Source organism: Argentina anserina, chromosome 2 (genome assembly GCF_933775445.1).
Source record: "Argentina anserina chromosome 2, drPotAnse1.1, whole genome shotgun sequence".
Lineage (NCBI taxonomy): Eukaryota > Viridiplantae > Streptophyta > Magnoliopsida > Rosales > Rosaceae > Argentina > Argentina anserina.
In genome coordinates this window covers 11,989,625-12,005,620 of record NC_065873.1, presented here as the reverse complement: position 1 = coordinate 12,005,620, position 15,996 = coordinate 11,989,625, and the positions used below count along the sequence as shown (strand labels likewise).

At 40.1% G+C, this 15,996-nt stretch overlaps 1 protein-coding gene across 1 annotated transcript; it reads left to right on the top strand.

Moving 5' to 3' along the window:
* Positions 1-5,372: 5,372 nt before the first annotated feature.
* Positions 5,373-6,914, top strand: LOC126783953 (uncharacterized). The gene is made up of 4 exons (XM_050509475.1): positions 5,373-5,423; positions 5,518-5,824; positions 5,912-6,097; positions 6,706-6,914. Exons 1-4 carry the CDS (start codon positions 5,373-5,375, stop codon positions 6,912-6,914), a joined length of 753 nt encoding a protein of 250 aa, XP_050365432.1.
* The last annotated feature ends 9,082 nt before the right edge of the window (positions 6,915-15,996 follow it).

Genomic DNA, 15,996 nt, shown 5'->3' with positions numbered 1-15,996 from the left:
AAAAATATTTTAGACTTGAATAACAAAATTTTATTTTGCTGGTATTTATTAGATGTGCGACTCACCAAACACAAAGCAGGCATGCATGATATGCACATATAATTGGCATATGTGTTAGCGTGAGTCATGTATATAGTTTAGGAATGTAAATTAAATTGTTATTACTTTCCTAGTCTACATGTGTAGTACATGTGTAGTACATGTAGGGTTAGGGTTTGTACGTATTGTATCTCTATATATAGCCTCCACTGTGAGATGAATAAGATATCAGAAAATTCATTCTCTAAAACCTCCTTATATTTGACTTGGTATCAGAGCAAAGATCCAAAAGGACTTTGTCTCTTTGTTTTTCCGCTGCACTTTTTCGTTGAAGTTTTTCCAACGATTCTATTATATTCTCTGATCGAAGTTTTTCCGATCGTTGTTTCTCGCTCCCGGGTTACTGTTCACGGAGTTGGTTTGTTTCCAGCCGTGCCCAAACCGAAATCTAGCCGTGCCCAGCCCAGAAATCACCGTCGTGCCCAGAAGATGCCGCCGTGCTCAAGATCGATAGGTATGATAGGTATGGCCTTAAATATTTCTAACTTTGTTGGTGGTGATACATGGATTATTGATTCAGGTGCTTCAGATCATATGACTTATGACAAATCTTTTTTTGCTGAGTTATCTTCTCCACCAGTACCATATGTTACTAATGCTAATGGTGAGGCCTTCCCTGTGTTAGGAAAGGGGTCAGTTCGTGTCACTTCCACTATTGTCCTACAAAATGTGCTATATGTACCTGCTTTATCCCATCATTTGATATCTGTCCCACAGTTAAATGTTGAATCCAAATGTTCTGTGACCTTTTTTCCCATGTATGTGATTTTTCAGGATCTTCTCACTGGGGAGTTACTAGGTCGGGGGTACTTGAGGGGCAGGCTGTTTCGTCTGGACCAGACATACGCAGGGGAGAAACCAGGAGCACAGCCACGAACCGCTTTAATGTCAACTTCTGACAGGCTAAGTGAAGTTTGGTTATGGCACCGACGCTTAGGGCATCCATCTTTTAGTGTTATGAAAAAATCCATGCCTTCTTTGTTTATTGGTGTGGATGAGTCAGTCTTACATTGTGAAACATGTGTTTTTGGCAAGAGTCATCGCTCAACCTATCTGCCTAGTATTTCAAATAAAAGTGTCGTTCCTTTTGAATTAATTCATTCGGATGTTTGGGGACCTTCAAAAGAACCCACAGTGTCTGGTATGCGATATTATGTGTCCTTTATTGATGATTGTACACGTCTTACTTGGGTTGTTCTTCTTAAAACTAAGGATGAGGTTTTTCCGGCTTTTGAAGCCTTCCTTTCCGAAGTTCAAACACAGTACAATGCAAAAATTAAAGTTTTTCGCTCTGATAATGGGGGGGGGGAGTATGTCAACCGTGCCTTTCAGTCTTTCTTCAAAACACATGGGATTATCCACCAGAAAACGTGTCCTTATACACCTGAACAGAATGGGGTATCTGAAAGGAAAAATCGACATTTACTTGATATGGCTCGTTGTATTCTCTTTAGTGCCCATTGTCCTAAGGATCTATGGGGTGATGCTATCATCGCATCTACCCATCTCATTAATCGTCTTCCCTCTAGTGTCCTCCAAGGAAAAGTACCATTTGAGGTCTTAGCTTCTTATGTCTCTTTGTCTTCCTTTTATAATCTCCCTGCTCGTGTATTTGGTTGTGTTGCATTTGTCCATATCCCAAAGAGTCAAAGGTCAAGTAAGTTGGATGCCCGAGCGCTGAAATGTGTGTTTGTTGGCTATGGGGGACATCAGAAAGGATACAAGTGCTATCACCCCCCTACTGGGAAGTATTATGTCACTATGAATGTTACTTTCTTTGAGGACATGAGCTATTATACCTCTTCTGATACTGCTCTTCAGGGGGAGCATTCATATTTTGAAGAGCTGTATCATGGAGAGGGGGAGACAGGTCATTCAGTTGAGGTTACTGATGCACCAGTTTCACATGCACCAGCCACTCCAGAGGTTCAGGGACCGGAAGATGACAGACAGGCACCACCAGATGATTCTGGTGTGATTGCTTCAGAGATTCAGGTACCAGAAGCTGAAAGTGTTCCTGCCCCTCCTGCTTCACCTGCTGTTACTAGTACCCCTGACTCATGTCTCCCTGGTATAGAAGATCTTCCATCTGAGGTTAGTAATTCCATTGGGGGTAATACTAGTGATGTTAATAGTAGGCAATATGTGTTACCAAACAGGTCTACTAGGGGTAAACCAGCAAAAAAGTATGAACCTACCCTCCAAGCCAAAACTAAGTATCCTGTGGCAAATTTTGTGTCTACCCAAAGGTTGTCTAAGTCATATGAATCATTTGTGAATCAAATATCTGTTGTGTCAGTACCTAACAAAGTGCAGGATGCGTTGGGAGATCCTAAGTGGATGAAAGCAATGGATGAGGAGATGGAAGCATTACAGAAGAACAATACTTGGGAGCTTGTATCCCCACCACCTGGAAAGAAGGCAGTAGGATGTCGTTGGGTGTTTACAGTGAAGCATAACCCAGATGGGTCAGTGAGTCGGTATAAAGCACGCTTGGTGGCTAAGGGATTCACTCAGACATATGGCATTGATTATGATGAGACATTTGCACCAGTTGCAAAGATGAATACTATCCGGGTATTGCTCTCTCTTGCTGCTAACTTAAACTGGCCTCTTAAACAGTTTGATGTCAAGAATGCTTTTCTTCATGGAGAACTTATGGAGGAAGTGTATATGGATCTTCCCCCTGGATATAAAACTACTCCTTCAGGTACCTTTGTGTGCAGATTGAGAAAATCTTTGTATGGTCTCAAACAATCACCTCGTGCTTGGTTTGGAAGATTTTCTCAGTTCATGAGAAAGATTGGTTATAAGCAGAGTAACTCAGACCACACGTTATTTCTCCGACACCAACAAGGGAAGGTAACAGCTCTGATCATATATGTTGATGATATGGTTGTTACTGGTAATGATACTGTTGAGATGGATAGCTTGCAAAACCAGTTAGCCACAGAGTTTGAGATGAAGGACCTAGGTGCACTCAAGTACTTCTTGGGCATTGAGGTAGCCAGGGGGAGTGAAGGCATCTATCTGTGTCAGAGGAAGTATATACTTGACCTATTAGCAGAGACAGGTATGTTGGATTGTACTCCAATTGACACTCCTATTGAGCAAAATCACCGATTAGCAGAGTATCCTGACCAGGTACCTACCGACAAGCCTCGTTATCAGAGGTTAGTTGGACGTCTGATTTATTTGACACACACCAGACCTGATGTTGCATATGCAGTAAGTGTGGTGAGCCAGTTCATGCATAATCCCAGTGTGGATCACATGGATGCTGTTGTGAGGATTCTGAGATACTTGAAGTCCGCTCCTGGGAGAGGAGTAATGTTTTCTAAACACAACAATGTCCTTGACGTTTGTGGTTTTACAGATGCAGACTGGGCTGGAAATATTACAGATAGAAGGTCTACATCAGGATATTTTACCTTTGTGGGAGGTAATCTTGTTACTTGGAAGAGTAAGAAGCAAAAGGTGGTGGCTCGGTCTAGTGCTGAAGCAGAATATAGAGGTATGGCTCATGGAGTGTGCGAGTTGTTATGGCTGAAGAATGTATTACGAGATTTGAGGGTTAAACCCAAGTGCGCCATGCAGTTATACTGTGACAACAAGGCAGCCATTGATATCTCACAGAATCCTGTGCAACATGATCGTACTAAGCATGTGGAGGTTGATCGTCACTTTATAAAGGAGAAACTAGATGCTAAAATTATTAGCTTCCCTTTTGTCCATACAGAAGAGCAACTTGCAGATATACTCACAAAAGGAGTTTGTAAGAAGGCCTTCTATGACTCACTTGGCAAGTTGGGCATGGTGGATGTGTATGCGCCAACTTGAGGGGGAGTGTTAGCGTGAGTCATGTATATAGTTTAGGAATGTAAATTAAATTGTTATTACTTTCCTAGTCTACATGTGTAGTACATGTGTAGTACATGTAGGGTTAGGGTTTGTACGTATTGTATCTCTATATATAGCCTCCACTGTGAGATGAATAAGATATCAGAAAATTCATTCTCTAAAACCTCCTTATATTTGACTAGTATAAGCTGAAACATCATTTCAATATATGATAATTGTATGCATATCCAGGATCCAGCATTCTGCATTTCTAATATATACTGGTGATTTGGTGCTTGACTATAATTTCGATCAAGCCACGTACTGCCAAGAAAACTGTACGAAAATAGTGTACTAATTAGTAATTGTTGAAACTAAATTATATAGTTACATTTGACATTACAATACCTAGATAATACGTACGTACATTTAGTTTCTACATATATCTCACAGAAGTATCAAACTATCAATCTTCAGTTTGCTATCTTAAGAAGTGAAAATACAAAAATGGAACTACGAGCATCCCAATAAAGCCCAATTAGGTCACCTTTTTTCAACTTCCTCAAATTCACAAACTCCTCCTTCCATCTTGTTTGAAAAACATAACACTTTACCGAATGCCAGTATTTGAATACCAACTCAGGCTTTGTTTTCATGTCACTGTCGTAAACGGTAACCCTTTCCCCATCGCTACTGTGAACCCTTTCGTTCAAGCTCTTGTTCATGATTGGCAAAATATGTTTCCGGGTTGGACTCTTGGGAACCAAGAGCCTGCACAAGTCGCCGAGGTTGCTGGCCGTTAGCTTCTTCTTGACGACCCATGGATTGTACTGTTGTAGTAATGTAGTCAATGGAGACCAGACTTAGCCCTAGATTGAGGCCTCCGTGCTCATCAGCTTGGTTGAGCGCACATGGTTGGTTTCCCTCTTCCCTTGTTGAAGCAAACAGAGACGGAAAGACGAGTGTTTCAGCCATATAAATTGTTGGTGGGTTGATGAGGAATTGCAGAGAAGATGAAGGAGACGATTCAGAACTAGCCGAATAGGAAATGGCTGAATGGGTTTGTGAGAAGAATGAGATACAGTCACTATCTGGGGGTATATATAAGATTCTCGAGCACTTTCCTATTCGTCTTTCCTTGGATGTGTGGGTAAACTTTTAAATCCTAGTTTCATCCGGGTAGTGATCGAGATGCTTAATTTTCCTTAGTTAATTAGGATTTTCAAAAACTCTTTTTGGCTGTCCAAAATCAAAGGGCAAAATTGTCTTAGAATTTTCTGCTAACCTGGAGGCTTCACCACGCCAAACCGCCTTAAAAATAGCGCCCAAACCCCAAAATTCTCAATTCAAAATTTTGACCTACAAATCTCAACAACTCGGAAAAAAGAAAAAAGAGAGAAGGAAAGAATCGAGGGAGAGGATCGAAGAACATCATGTCCACCATCTTCTACGCCGTTCAGTGCTGCCAATGCTTCACCATGCAGGTCTTCACTGTACATCGTGTCCACCATCGTTTTTCTCTACCCACATATTGGGATTTCATTTGTTGCTGACGAACTTGTTATGAATGAGTGATAGGTGAAGCAGAGGAAGACGAGCAGTAAGAACAACAAGTGGACATGTGTGGTCTGCAATCAGAAGCAGTCTGCACGCAAGGTGTTCGCTGAAAGTCCCATGGCCCGGGACCTTCGCCCCTTCGTCCAATCCTCCAACATGGCCAGCCAATTCACCCACCAAGATCAAAAACTACACCACCACGAGGAGCATGCCTTTTTTTATGATGTTCATCAGTGCGGTGCCCAAAAGAAAAGGCGAACCGATTGTACCGAGTATCTGGATGGGGAGGCCGGTCAGCGTGGTGATACAAAGCAAGAAGATGATGAAAGTTAGTGGTTTTTGTGATGTTTCATTGGGACATGAAAATTGGGCATAGTGTTTGATGTGTTTGTTGTTTTTATTTTTCTTGGTGCAGGTGGTGGTTATGAGCCCCAAGTTGTAACCGAGTTGCCGCCGGAGTTGTTAGAGAAACCAAAGAAAAATAGATGTTTTGATGCTTCTGGGTCTGGGGATAAAGAAAATGGGGGTCCGTATGAGCTTCAGAATCGCAGACCGGTAATGTCTGTGAGGAATTCCAACAAACATGTGCTCTCCCCAGAAGGTCGATCTCTGACCTTTCTTTCTTGCTTTACATGATATAAATTGATTGGCTTCTTATTTACCAATCTTTTAGGGTGATTCATGATACATAGCCATATTCTGTTATTCTGATTTTGACATTTTGAGATCTTTCTTCTTTGTGTAATGAGATTTTGATTCTTGGTTGGTGGAGTTCATTCTATATCCATGCTGCCTCTTCTTTGGTGGTTGTTGTTACAATTTTTTTTGTCATTGGTTAATTCAGGACTCTTTGTTCTTACTTAATTTCCAGTCTTGCTTTACATCTGGTATCAATTTATTATTAATCCATTATTCTGAAAACACATACTAATATTTCAAACCTTTTACCACATAGAATAACACTAAACTGTAGTTCAGTGACCTGAAGCAGTTCCTGGTGTAGTGGCGTCGATGGCCGTCTACTGCTGCTTCTGCCTGCTTGTATTTACTAGAATAATCCTGAAATAGTTTATGACATTATAGGTGTGTGCTTGAACTCATAAATTTTTAGTAAATTTAAAGTCCCAGCACGAGTATATAAGTTGGTACAGTGCAATTGGATATATCATTCATCACACTTATTATTTATATGTATTCTGAATTGCATAGATCTGGAGGACTGGAGGTGCGAGTTGACAATGAACAAGAACACTTCGGATTGCAGCCTTCTCATGTTACAAGAAAATAAGGAGTCAAGATCACTGCAAGTGACAAATGCTACACTTACAGGTGCTTCGAAGTGGAATGATTACGTAAGCAAAGATGATAATGATGGCTTGGATTCAAAGTGGAATGATTACGTAACCAAAGATGACTAAAATGGTATAATGATTGATTTTTGGCTAATTACATCATGATCTATATATAACCTAATAAACACTACCATAAATCGCACAAATCACGTCCGTGATTTATGTTGTAAATCACGCTAACACTCTCCCTCAAGTTGGCGCATACACATTAACCATGCTCAACTTGCTAAATGAGTCATAAAAGGCCTTCTTAGACACTCCTTTTGTGAGCATATCGGCAAGTTGCTCTTTTGTAGGAACAAAAGGAAAACTAATGATCTTTGCGTCTAGCTTCTCCTTTATAAAGTGACGATCAACTTCCATATGTTTTGTACGATCATGTTGCACATGATTCTGTGAGATATCAATAGCTGCCTTGTTGTCACAGTACAACTCCATAGCACACTTAGGCTTAATACTCAAGTCTTATAGCAAATTTCTAAGCCATAACAATTCGCACACTCCCTGAGCTATACCTCTGTATTTTGCTTCAGCACTAGATCGAGCTACCACTTTTTGTTTTACTCTTCCATGTAACAAGATTATCCCCAACAAATGTAAAGTACCCTGATGTGGATCTCCGATCTGTAATATTTCCAGCTCAGTCTGCATCTGTGAAGCCACAAACCTCAATAAGATTATTGTGATTAGAGAACATTACTCCTCCCTGGAGTTGACTTCAAGTACCTTAAAATCCTTACAACAACATCCATGTGGTCCACACTATGATTATGCATGAACTAACTCACTACACTTACTGCATACGCAACATCTGGTCTGGTATGTGATAAATAAATTAGGCGTCCAACTAGCCTCTGATAACGAGGTTTTTCAGTAGGCACTTGATCTTGATACTCTGCTAATCGATGGTTCTGCTCAATAGGAATATCAATGGGAGTGCAATCCAACATACCTGTCTCTGTTAGTAGATCAAGGATATACTTCATCTGACACATATAGATACCATCACTTCCACGAGCTACCTCAATGCCCAAGAAGTACTTGAATGTACCTAGGTCCTTCATCTCAAACTTGGTGGCTAGTTGTTTCTGTAATCTATCCACCTCAACAATATCATTCCCAGTAACTATCATATCATCAACATATATAATTAGGGCTGTTACCTTCCCTTGTTGATGTTTGAGAAATAACATGTGGTCTGAATTACTCTGTCTGTAGCCAATTTTTCGCATGACATCTCCCAAACCAAGCACGAGGATATGTGAGATCCATGTACACTTCCTCTGTTAGTTCTCCATGAATGAATGCATTCTTAACATCAAACTGTCTAAGTGGCCAGTTTAAGTTAGCAGCAAAAGAGAGCAATACCCGAATAGTGTTTATCTTTGCAACATGTGCAAATGTCTCATCATAGTCTATGTCATATGTCTGGGTAAACCCATTTTCTACTAGGCGTGCTTTATACTGGCTCACTATCTCATCTGGATTATGCTTCACTATAAACACCAACGACATCCCACAACCTTCTTGTCATGTGGTGGAGATACAAGTTCTCAAGTATCGTTTTTTTGTAATGCTTCCATCTCTTCCTCCATTGCTTTTCTCCATTTTGGATCTCCCAATGCTTCATGCACTTTGTTAGGTACTGATACAGTAGATATTTAATTCACAAATGACTGATATGACTTAGACAATCTTTTGGTAGATATAAAATTTGCCACAAGATACTTTGCTTTAGCTTGAAGGGTAGGTTCATATTTTTTTCTTGGCTGACCCCGAGTAGACATATTTGGCAAGACATATTGTCTACTATGAGCCTCACTAGTATTAGTCCCAAATAGAATGACTAACCTCAAATCAGTGATCTTCTGTACCAAGAAAGCATTGGTTAGGTGGATAAACAATAGTATGGGAGACATGAGGAGCAATTGTGTTGTCATCTTCTGGGTCCTGATGCTCTGGAGTAACTATACCGGAATTATCTGGTGGTGCTTGTGTAGCTGACACATAGTAATCTCAACGAAACTTGTCACCATATGTACTGGCTCACTTATCTCCCTTTTTCCATGATACAGCTTTTCAAAATATGAATTCTCCCAATGAATAGCAGTATCAGAAGAGGTAAAATAGCTCATGTCCTCAAAAAATGTAACATCCATAGTGACATAGTACTTCCGGGTAGGTGGATGATAGCACCGGTACCCTTTCTGATGTTCGCCATATCCAACAAACACACATTTAATTGCCCAGGCATCCAACTTCGATCGCTGATGTTATGGAAGATGGACAAAAGCAACACAACCGAAAACACAGGCAGGAAGAGTAAGAAAAGAGGGTAATGAGACATAAGATGCAAGCACCTCATATGAAACTTTTCCCTGAAGAACACGAGATGGAAGACGATTAATGAGGTGGGCGGAAGTTATGACAGCATCACCCAAAAGTATTTAGGCATATGGGCACTAAAAATAATACACCGAGCCATATGAAGTCAATGACGATTTTTCCTTTTAGAAACGCCATTCTGCTTAGGTGTATAAGGACATGTTGTTTGATGAACAATCACATGTGTGGTAAAGAACGCTTGGAATACATGATTCACATATTCCCCCTCCCCATTATCAGAACGAAGAACTCTAATTGTGACATTATATTGGGTTTAGACAGTGGTATAAAAGGCCTGAAAAGCCGAAAGGCGTGTGCAATCATCAATAAAGGACACATAATACCGCATTCCAGACACAGTAGACTCTTTGGAGGGTCTCCAAATATCAGAATGAATTAATTCAAAAGGAATAGTACTTTGATTAGAAGTACTAGGAGAATAGGTAAACCGATGACTCTTGCCCAAAACACATGTCTCACAACGTAAATAAGACTCATCCACACAAATAAAAAAAGTAAGCATAGATTTTTTCATAACACTAAAAGATGGATGCCCTAAGCGACGATGCCATAACCAAACTTCACTTAGCTTGTCAGAAATGGAGATTAAAGCGGTCCGAGACTGTGGCACTGGTTTCTCCCTCGCATATGTCTGATCCAGATGAAACAATCTGCCCCAGATGAAACAATCTGCCCCTCAGATACCCCAGACCAATGAACTCTCCGGTGAGAAGATCTTGAAATATCACATACATAGGAAAAAATGTTATAGAACACTTAGCGTCAATGTTCAATTGTGGGAGAGAGAGCAAATGATGAGATAAAGCAGGTACATATAGCACATTGTGAAGCTCTATTGTGGGAGTAATACGAACGGATCATGTCCCTAACACAGGGAAGACCTCACCATTAGCATTTGTAACATATGGTACTAGTGGATGAGACAATACGGTAAAATAAGATTTGTCATGAGTCATATGATCAGACACACCATAATCAATAATCCATGTATCAAAACCAAAAAATTTAGAGATGTGTAAAGCCATACAAATTTTACCACGACGAGCGATGGATGCGGTAGGTGGTGCGCCTCCTGCTGTATGATGATCATTTCCAATGATATCATATGTAACGACCCCAAAATTTCGAGCTTAAAAACTCAAAATTTCAAAGTCGTTAAACACCAAACAATTTCAACGAATCGAAATCATTTAAAATGCCACAGCGGATCATCTCTGAGTTCAAAATACAACTCAGTTAAACCGATTATTACAACCCAAATTATAATTCAATATTATAACAAATGGAATTGCGAAATCCTCACTACAAACACACAAGATAGTCACACAAAATCCTCACACAAGCCGGAGATAAATAACTTCAAGTCCTCTGAGCGGTCCGTCAATTCCCGCTAATCCACACCTGCGGAGTTATCCACTACACCATCGAATTGGTGCACCGGGATTGTAAACACAAACCCGGTAAGCTTTACAGCTCGTATGAGTAAAATGAAAATATATAACTCGCATATCAATATATACGAAAATCCAGAAATCAAACAAATATAAATGCACTCATGAGTCAATGGACGGCCCATCTGGTCGTCCCAAAGAAATATGAAAGAAAACGCTCATGAGAAATTAAGTAACCCTTCTGGTTACCCAAATGCATTTATATTACGGGTACCAAGAACGCTGGTACACATCTGTTACCCCTCTCGTAATACACCGCCGATATTGGATAGCCACCCGCTACCCAACATCCAAAACAATCTGAGTACCCATGAGCAGATAACCACCCGTTACCTCACATGCAGTACTAAGGCAGACAGACTAGAGCTCTAACTGTATCGTAACTTTCGCCCGGCCAAAGGCTAGGTTCCGACTTGCCAAACACGTACAATAATCTCACATCATATTGTACCAATCACGTCCGAAGACAAATCAACATTTTAACAATCTCAATGTTAAAAATCACGTACAATAATCTCACATCATATTGTACCAAAAATCATGTCCGAAGACAAATCAACATTTTAACAATCTCAATGTTAAAATCACGTACAATAATCTCACATCATATTGTACAAATCAAAATCACATGCTCGATATTTAAATCTCGTCATCGAAATGACATAAATCACGATAAAATCATAGCAGTATATTATATAGCAAACTATATATATATGTACATATTTACCATTTATACAATATATATATAATCCATTATATCGTATACATGTCATATTTCATAAACACGTCCGAAGACAAAAACTCGTCCGAAGACAAAACTCGTCCGAAGACAAAACATTTTAACAAACTCATGTTAAAACCACGTACAATAATCACACCTCATATTGTACAAAAATCACATCACATGCTCAACATTTAATTCTCATCATTCGAAATGACCAATTCCAACGAATTCATAACAGTATATAATATAGCAAACTATATATATATGTACTTATTACCATTTATACGATATATACGTAATCCACTATATTGTATACGTGTCGTAATTCAATATTAAAAACTCTTGCAAAAATCTTGGAATCACCGCAAGGGTAGATTCGTAAATAAGTGAGATTTTACTCACCTTCTTTCCTGCGTGCAACTTCCACGACCCTGAAAGTAATTTCCTCACTCGTTTCGTCAGTCACCTAATAGCACGATAAATGCTTAGAAAATGATACTTAAAATATCAGGTGACGAGTTCAGCAAAGCTAAATGTTGTTCATAAAACATTGTTCACGGAACACTGTTCATGTTTACTAAACCACTGTTCACAGTTATTGTTTTACCAAACCACTGTTCACAGTTACTGTTTTACCAAAACACTGTTCAAAGTTACTGTTTTACTATGATACTGTGCACATTCACTGTTACAGATCACTATTCACAGTTACTGTTACAGATCACTATTCATGCGGAGTTACTATTCACAGTTACTATTCATTCGGCGTTACTGTTCACCGACCGCCACCAATCATCACCAAATTTCACCACCACAACCTAAACAACATTTCCAACAACTTCCTAGTTGACACCAAGGTCTAAATCCGAGTCTAAACAGTCCAAACAACGAAGAACATGAAATCGGCACTATTCACATACCCTAGAAATTGAAATTTCGATTCGGGTACTTACACTTCGATTTGGCTCGATTCCTTTTGTGGGAATGTGGCTGGGACTGAGACAAGCAAAACCCCCTAAGAATCTCGAGCTATGGTGGCCGGAGGAGGCGGCGCCGCCACAACAGTATTTTCCGGCGGTTGCTACACCGCGTGTGGTTGTCGCCGGAGTGCAAGGCGTAGCCCAAAAGATGGAGCTCGTCGAGCCCGTCAGTTTGATAGGTGGCACGACACGAGGCGACGTCGGATGGTGGAGAAATCGGCCGGAGAAGTTTTTTTGGTCGGGTGAACAGTACCCGAGCTCGGGTGAACAGTAACCCGAGCTGATTTTTAGAAAAATCTGATTTTTAATCTCCTTTCCTTCCTTTTATACTATTTCCAAAATCGGAAACGAACTTCCGACGTTAATAACTTTCGCGTCCGACGTCCGATTCGAACGCGTGACGTGTCCACGAACTCGTATCGATGAACTCTACGACTTTCGTGAAGGAAGTTTTCGCAACCGAGCGACGGAATAAAAGTCGATCTATACGTTGCGGTAACGTTACGTTTTCTAATTAAACGATCCGAGAACGTTTTCGTTTTCGTTTTGAAATGTCGCAAACCTCCAATTGTCGTCTTGAATTAATTTCACAAGTTTAACACTTTGAAAATACTCGACATTTAGTTTCTAAAAATTCGGGTTATTACATTTTACCTCCCTTAAAGGAATTTCGTCCCGAAATTCATACACCATACTCAACAACAGTTGAGGGTACCCAGCCCTCAACATGGTGACTCCACAATTCCTTCCCCAATAATTTTCCTCTCTATGATGCCTCCACGAGGCGATCCCAGCTCACTTTTCTTCTATTATGGTGTTATATGACTTCACTGGGTCTGCAAAGAATTCTAACAATGAGCATGATAACACCCATCCAGGAAAACCACGACTCGAACATCCCTAATCAAATGGGAAAAACAAGATGTTCTGCAACACAAGACCTTTAAGGTATAAGGCGAATTTAGAACGAACTTCACTATTCAACCAAATTCCAATAAGTCATAACTGCATTTACTTATATAACACACATTGAGTGCATATGTACAACTTTAGCGTAGGCACATAGCATACCCTATGCACCTGAACCTGCTAGTTGACCTTGCTCCCGTAGAGTCCAGCGTACCCTCGATGTCAACTTCTCTTCTTGTCCACTCTCACCACCCCACTATAGGTGCGCCCTTCAACTAGATGGTCACACGACGCCATCTAATAGTCTTCTCTTAAGGGCAGGCTAAGTTCAAATGTACATATTGCACGGTAGGGCATTAGGAGACATGTTAGACATCGTCGTCTTGAATGTCACCAACTTGTTCAACGAATCTTACAGGTGACTTCTCTTCTCTGACAGATCTCACTACGCTATTAAGAATGAGATTTCGAGGTTGAGTGGTCTACCACATCGACACTATATAATCTCTCTTTAACCTGTGTCGCTTTCAAGTCTTAGAAACCAACATTTCCAAGTCTCTCGGACCATTAGAGTTTTCAAACACCACATACCTCAAACTTCTTCCAAACAGACAATATGTCACATGTTCTAACATTAATAGCCACATGTAAGCCACCCAAGTGAGTATGCTTGTAATGGAACTCGACCATCGATAGTGGAACTCAACATCTAACATGAGTCAAATCAATGATTAACACATGCCTACTACTTACATCACACATAGTAGTTTTCAAATAAACGTGCTTTATCACGACAATACCTTCATGACTTCACCACAAATCATCGTTAGAATAACGAACCTACCATTCCTTCCAATCAACAAAATAATCCCCTTTCATGATCATCTTATTATAACCATAAAAAGTTGTCGTGCGTGATACCTACTCAAGTACCATATTTGTATTGGCAACACGATAAAGAAATCTTAACTCATTGAGTTCACAACCACCACAGAACACCACCTTGGATTAAGAATTACTCTCAAACAATTCACCAAAGAATCGACTAATATACACACAAGGCAGTAGAGAACCTCTACCGCCACCACAAGAGTGACGCATCACGCATCCCATCACACTCACCAAAACTTACCGTCGAAAATTAATTACAGCTTCATGCTTCCATGAGTGGTATGCCACAATTTGGGGTTCAAACAAAGAATGTATTTATCTCCCAACGGTGGAACATGAAAAATTAGGTGAACTTTACAGCGCAAAATCCAACACGACCACAACCGAGATATACTTTACCCCTGGTTCATACATGCCTCAAATGCATGACATACGGTCCCACACAAATGCCCCAGTGCATCATCTAAGATATTGGTTCCTCCCACCGTTGTAGTACTAATAAGTTTAGTAATTACTTCAACAGAACCCGATATTAGGTACACCATCTCCTCAAAACTAACCCAAAATGATCGCTATACCACCACTCTAAACAGTTGTTTCTTTACTTTCATTAAGAACCCTCATGGCCAACGCATTCGGCCAAAATAACTTCTCTGCAAGCAGTAATATAATTGATTACTCTCTATCGTAAAATTTATCCCTTGTTGAACACTTCAGTCAACTTCGCCTTATCCAACAATAAACAATCTGATGCATAGAGGGAAAAAAAACTCTAAGTCTCCAACACTAACACCACTTGCACTTGAAAAGAAGATTTAGTCCTCAACCATTTCTTTACCAGTTAGAAGGTACTTGTCACGACCAATTCGTTAAAACACCACTAAGCTAAGGTCATCTCATACCTTACCTTCAATAGAGTTACTTCACCGCCATTGCGTCTCATTTGGACCAGTGGCATTGTGAAGTTCCAATCCCCAACACCAAAATAAATAAATCCTGAAAGACCAGCGTTCTCATTTAAATACTCATCTAGTAAATAATTAATTCATATCGCCACATTGAGATTTCTCCATCACCTTATATTTCTTGCTCAGCCAAGAACAATGCGTAACATCAATTGTCTATAGCCGAACCAAAACAAGTTTGGAATGTCACGTCGACAAAATGTGAATCTCAATTCAATAATTGTATTACCACTTTATGGACGTATCATACGCCCTACCACTCTGTTACCAATAGCGTTAGAGATGCTAGTCACGAAAATTTTCGTTAACCACCTCCAACCTATGGTCTACACATCTCTTACCTGAACATAATATCTCAACCTTGTTAGGCTTCAACTTAGATTAGTTGCATAACTAAAATCTAGTCCTTAACATTTAAACACTGAACATCCCTCAATATAGGGTCAACGCTCTCTATCAAGACTCCTTGATAGTTCTCTGCCCTGATAGGAAACTATATACTCAAACCTGTTAGCATTCCAGTATTTGGATCGCATGCCAAACTCAGAGAGTATTGTAGCCTCTCTAAGCTGATCGCACTAGTCATTAAGTCTTTGAATTCATTTGTCCCATCCATACGGCGTCTTCGTTATAGGGGCTATAACACAGTATCTCCTGAAACGTCTCACTTTACTCTGATATCACAACGATGTCTGTGATAGCTACTTCAGATCCACATACTCAACATATGCCATGACTCAAACTCTCATGACATTATCCGCCTCGAGTCAAAGATACGAAACTCTGGTTTCTTGGGTCTACGAATGAACCCACCATGTCAAA

What these genes read in the sequence shown, in the direction of transcription:
- LOC126783953 (XM_050509475.1), top strand. Translation starts at nt 5,373, where the DNA reads ATGTCCACCATCTTCTACGCCGTTCAGTGCTGCCAATGCTTCACCATG. An exon ending in GCCAATGCTTCACCATGCAG is followed by an intron (nt 5,424 to 5,517) that starts GTCTTCACTGTA and finishes AATGAGTGATAG; the next exon opens with GTGAAGCAGAGGAAGACGAG. An exon ending in AAAGCAAGAAGATGATGAAA is followed by an intron (nt 5,825 to 5,911) that starts GTTAGTGGTTTT and finishes TTCTTGGTGCAG; the next exon opens with GTGGTGGTTATGAGCCCCAA.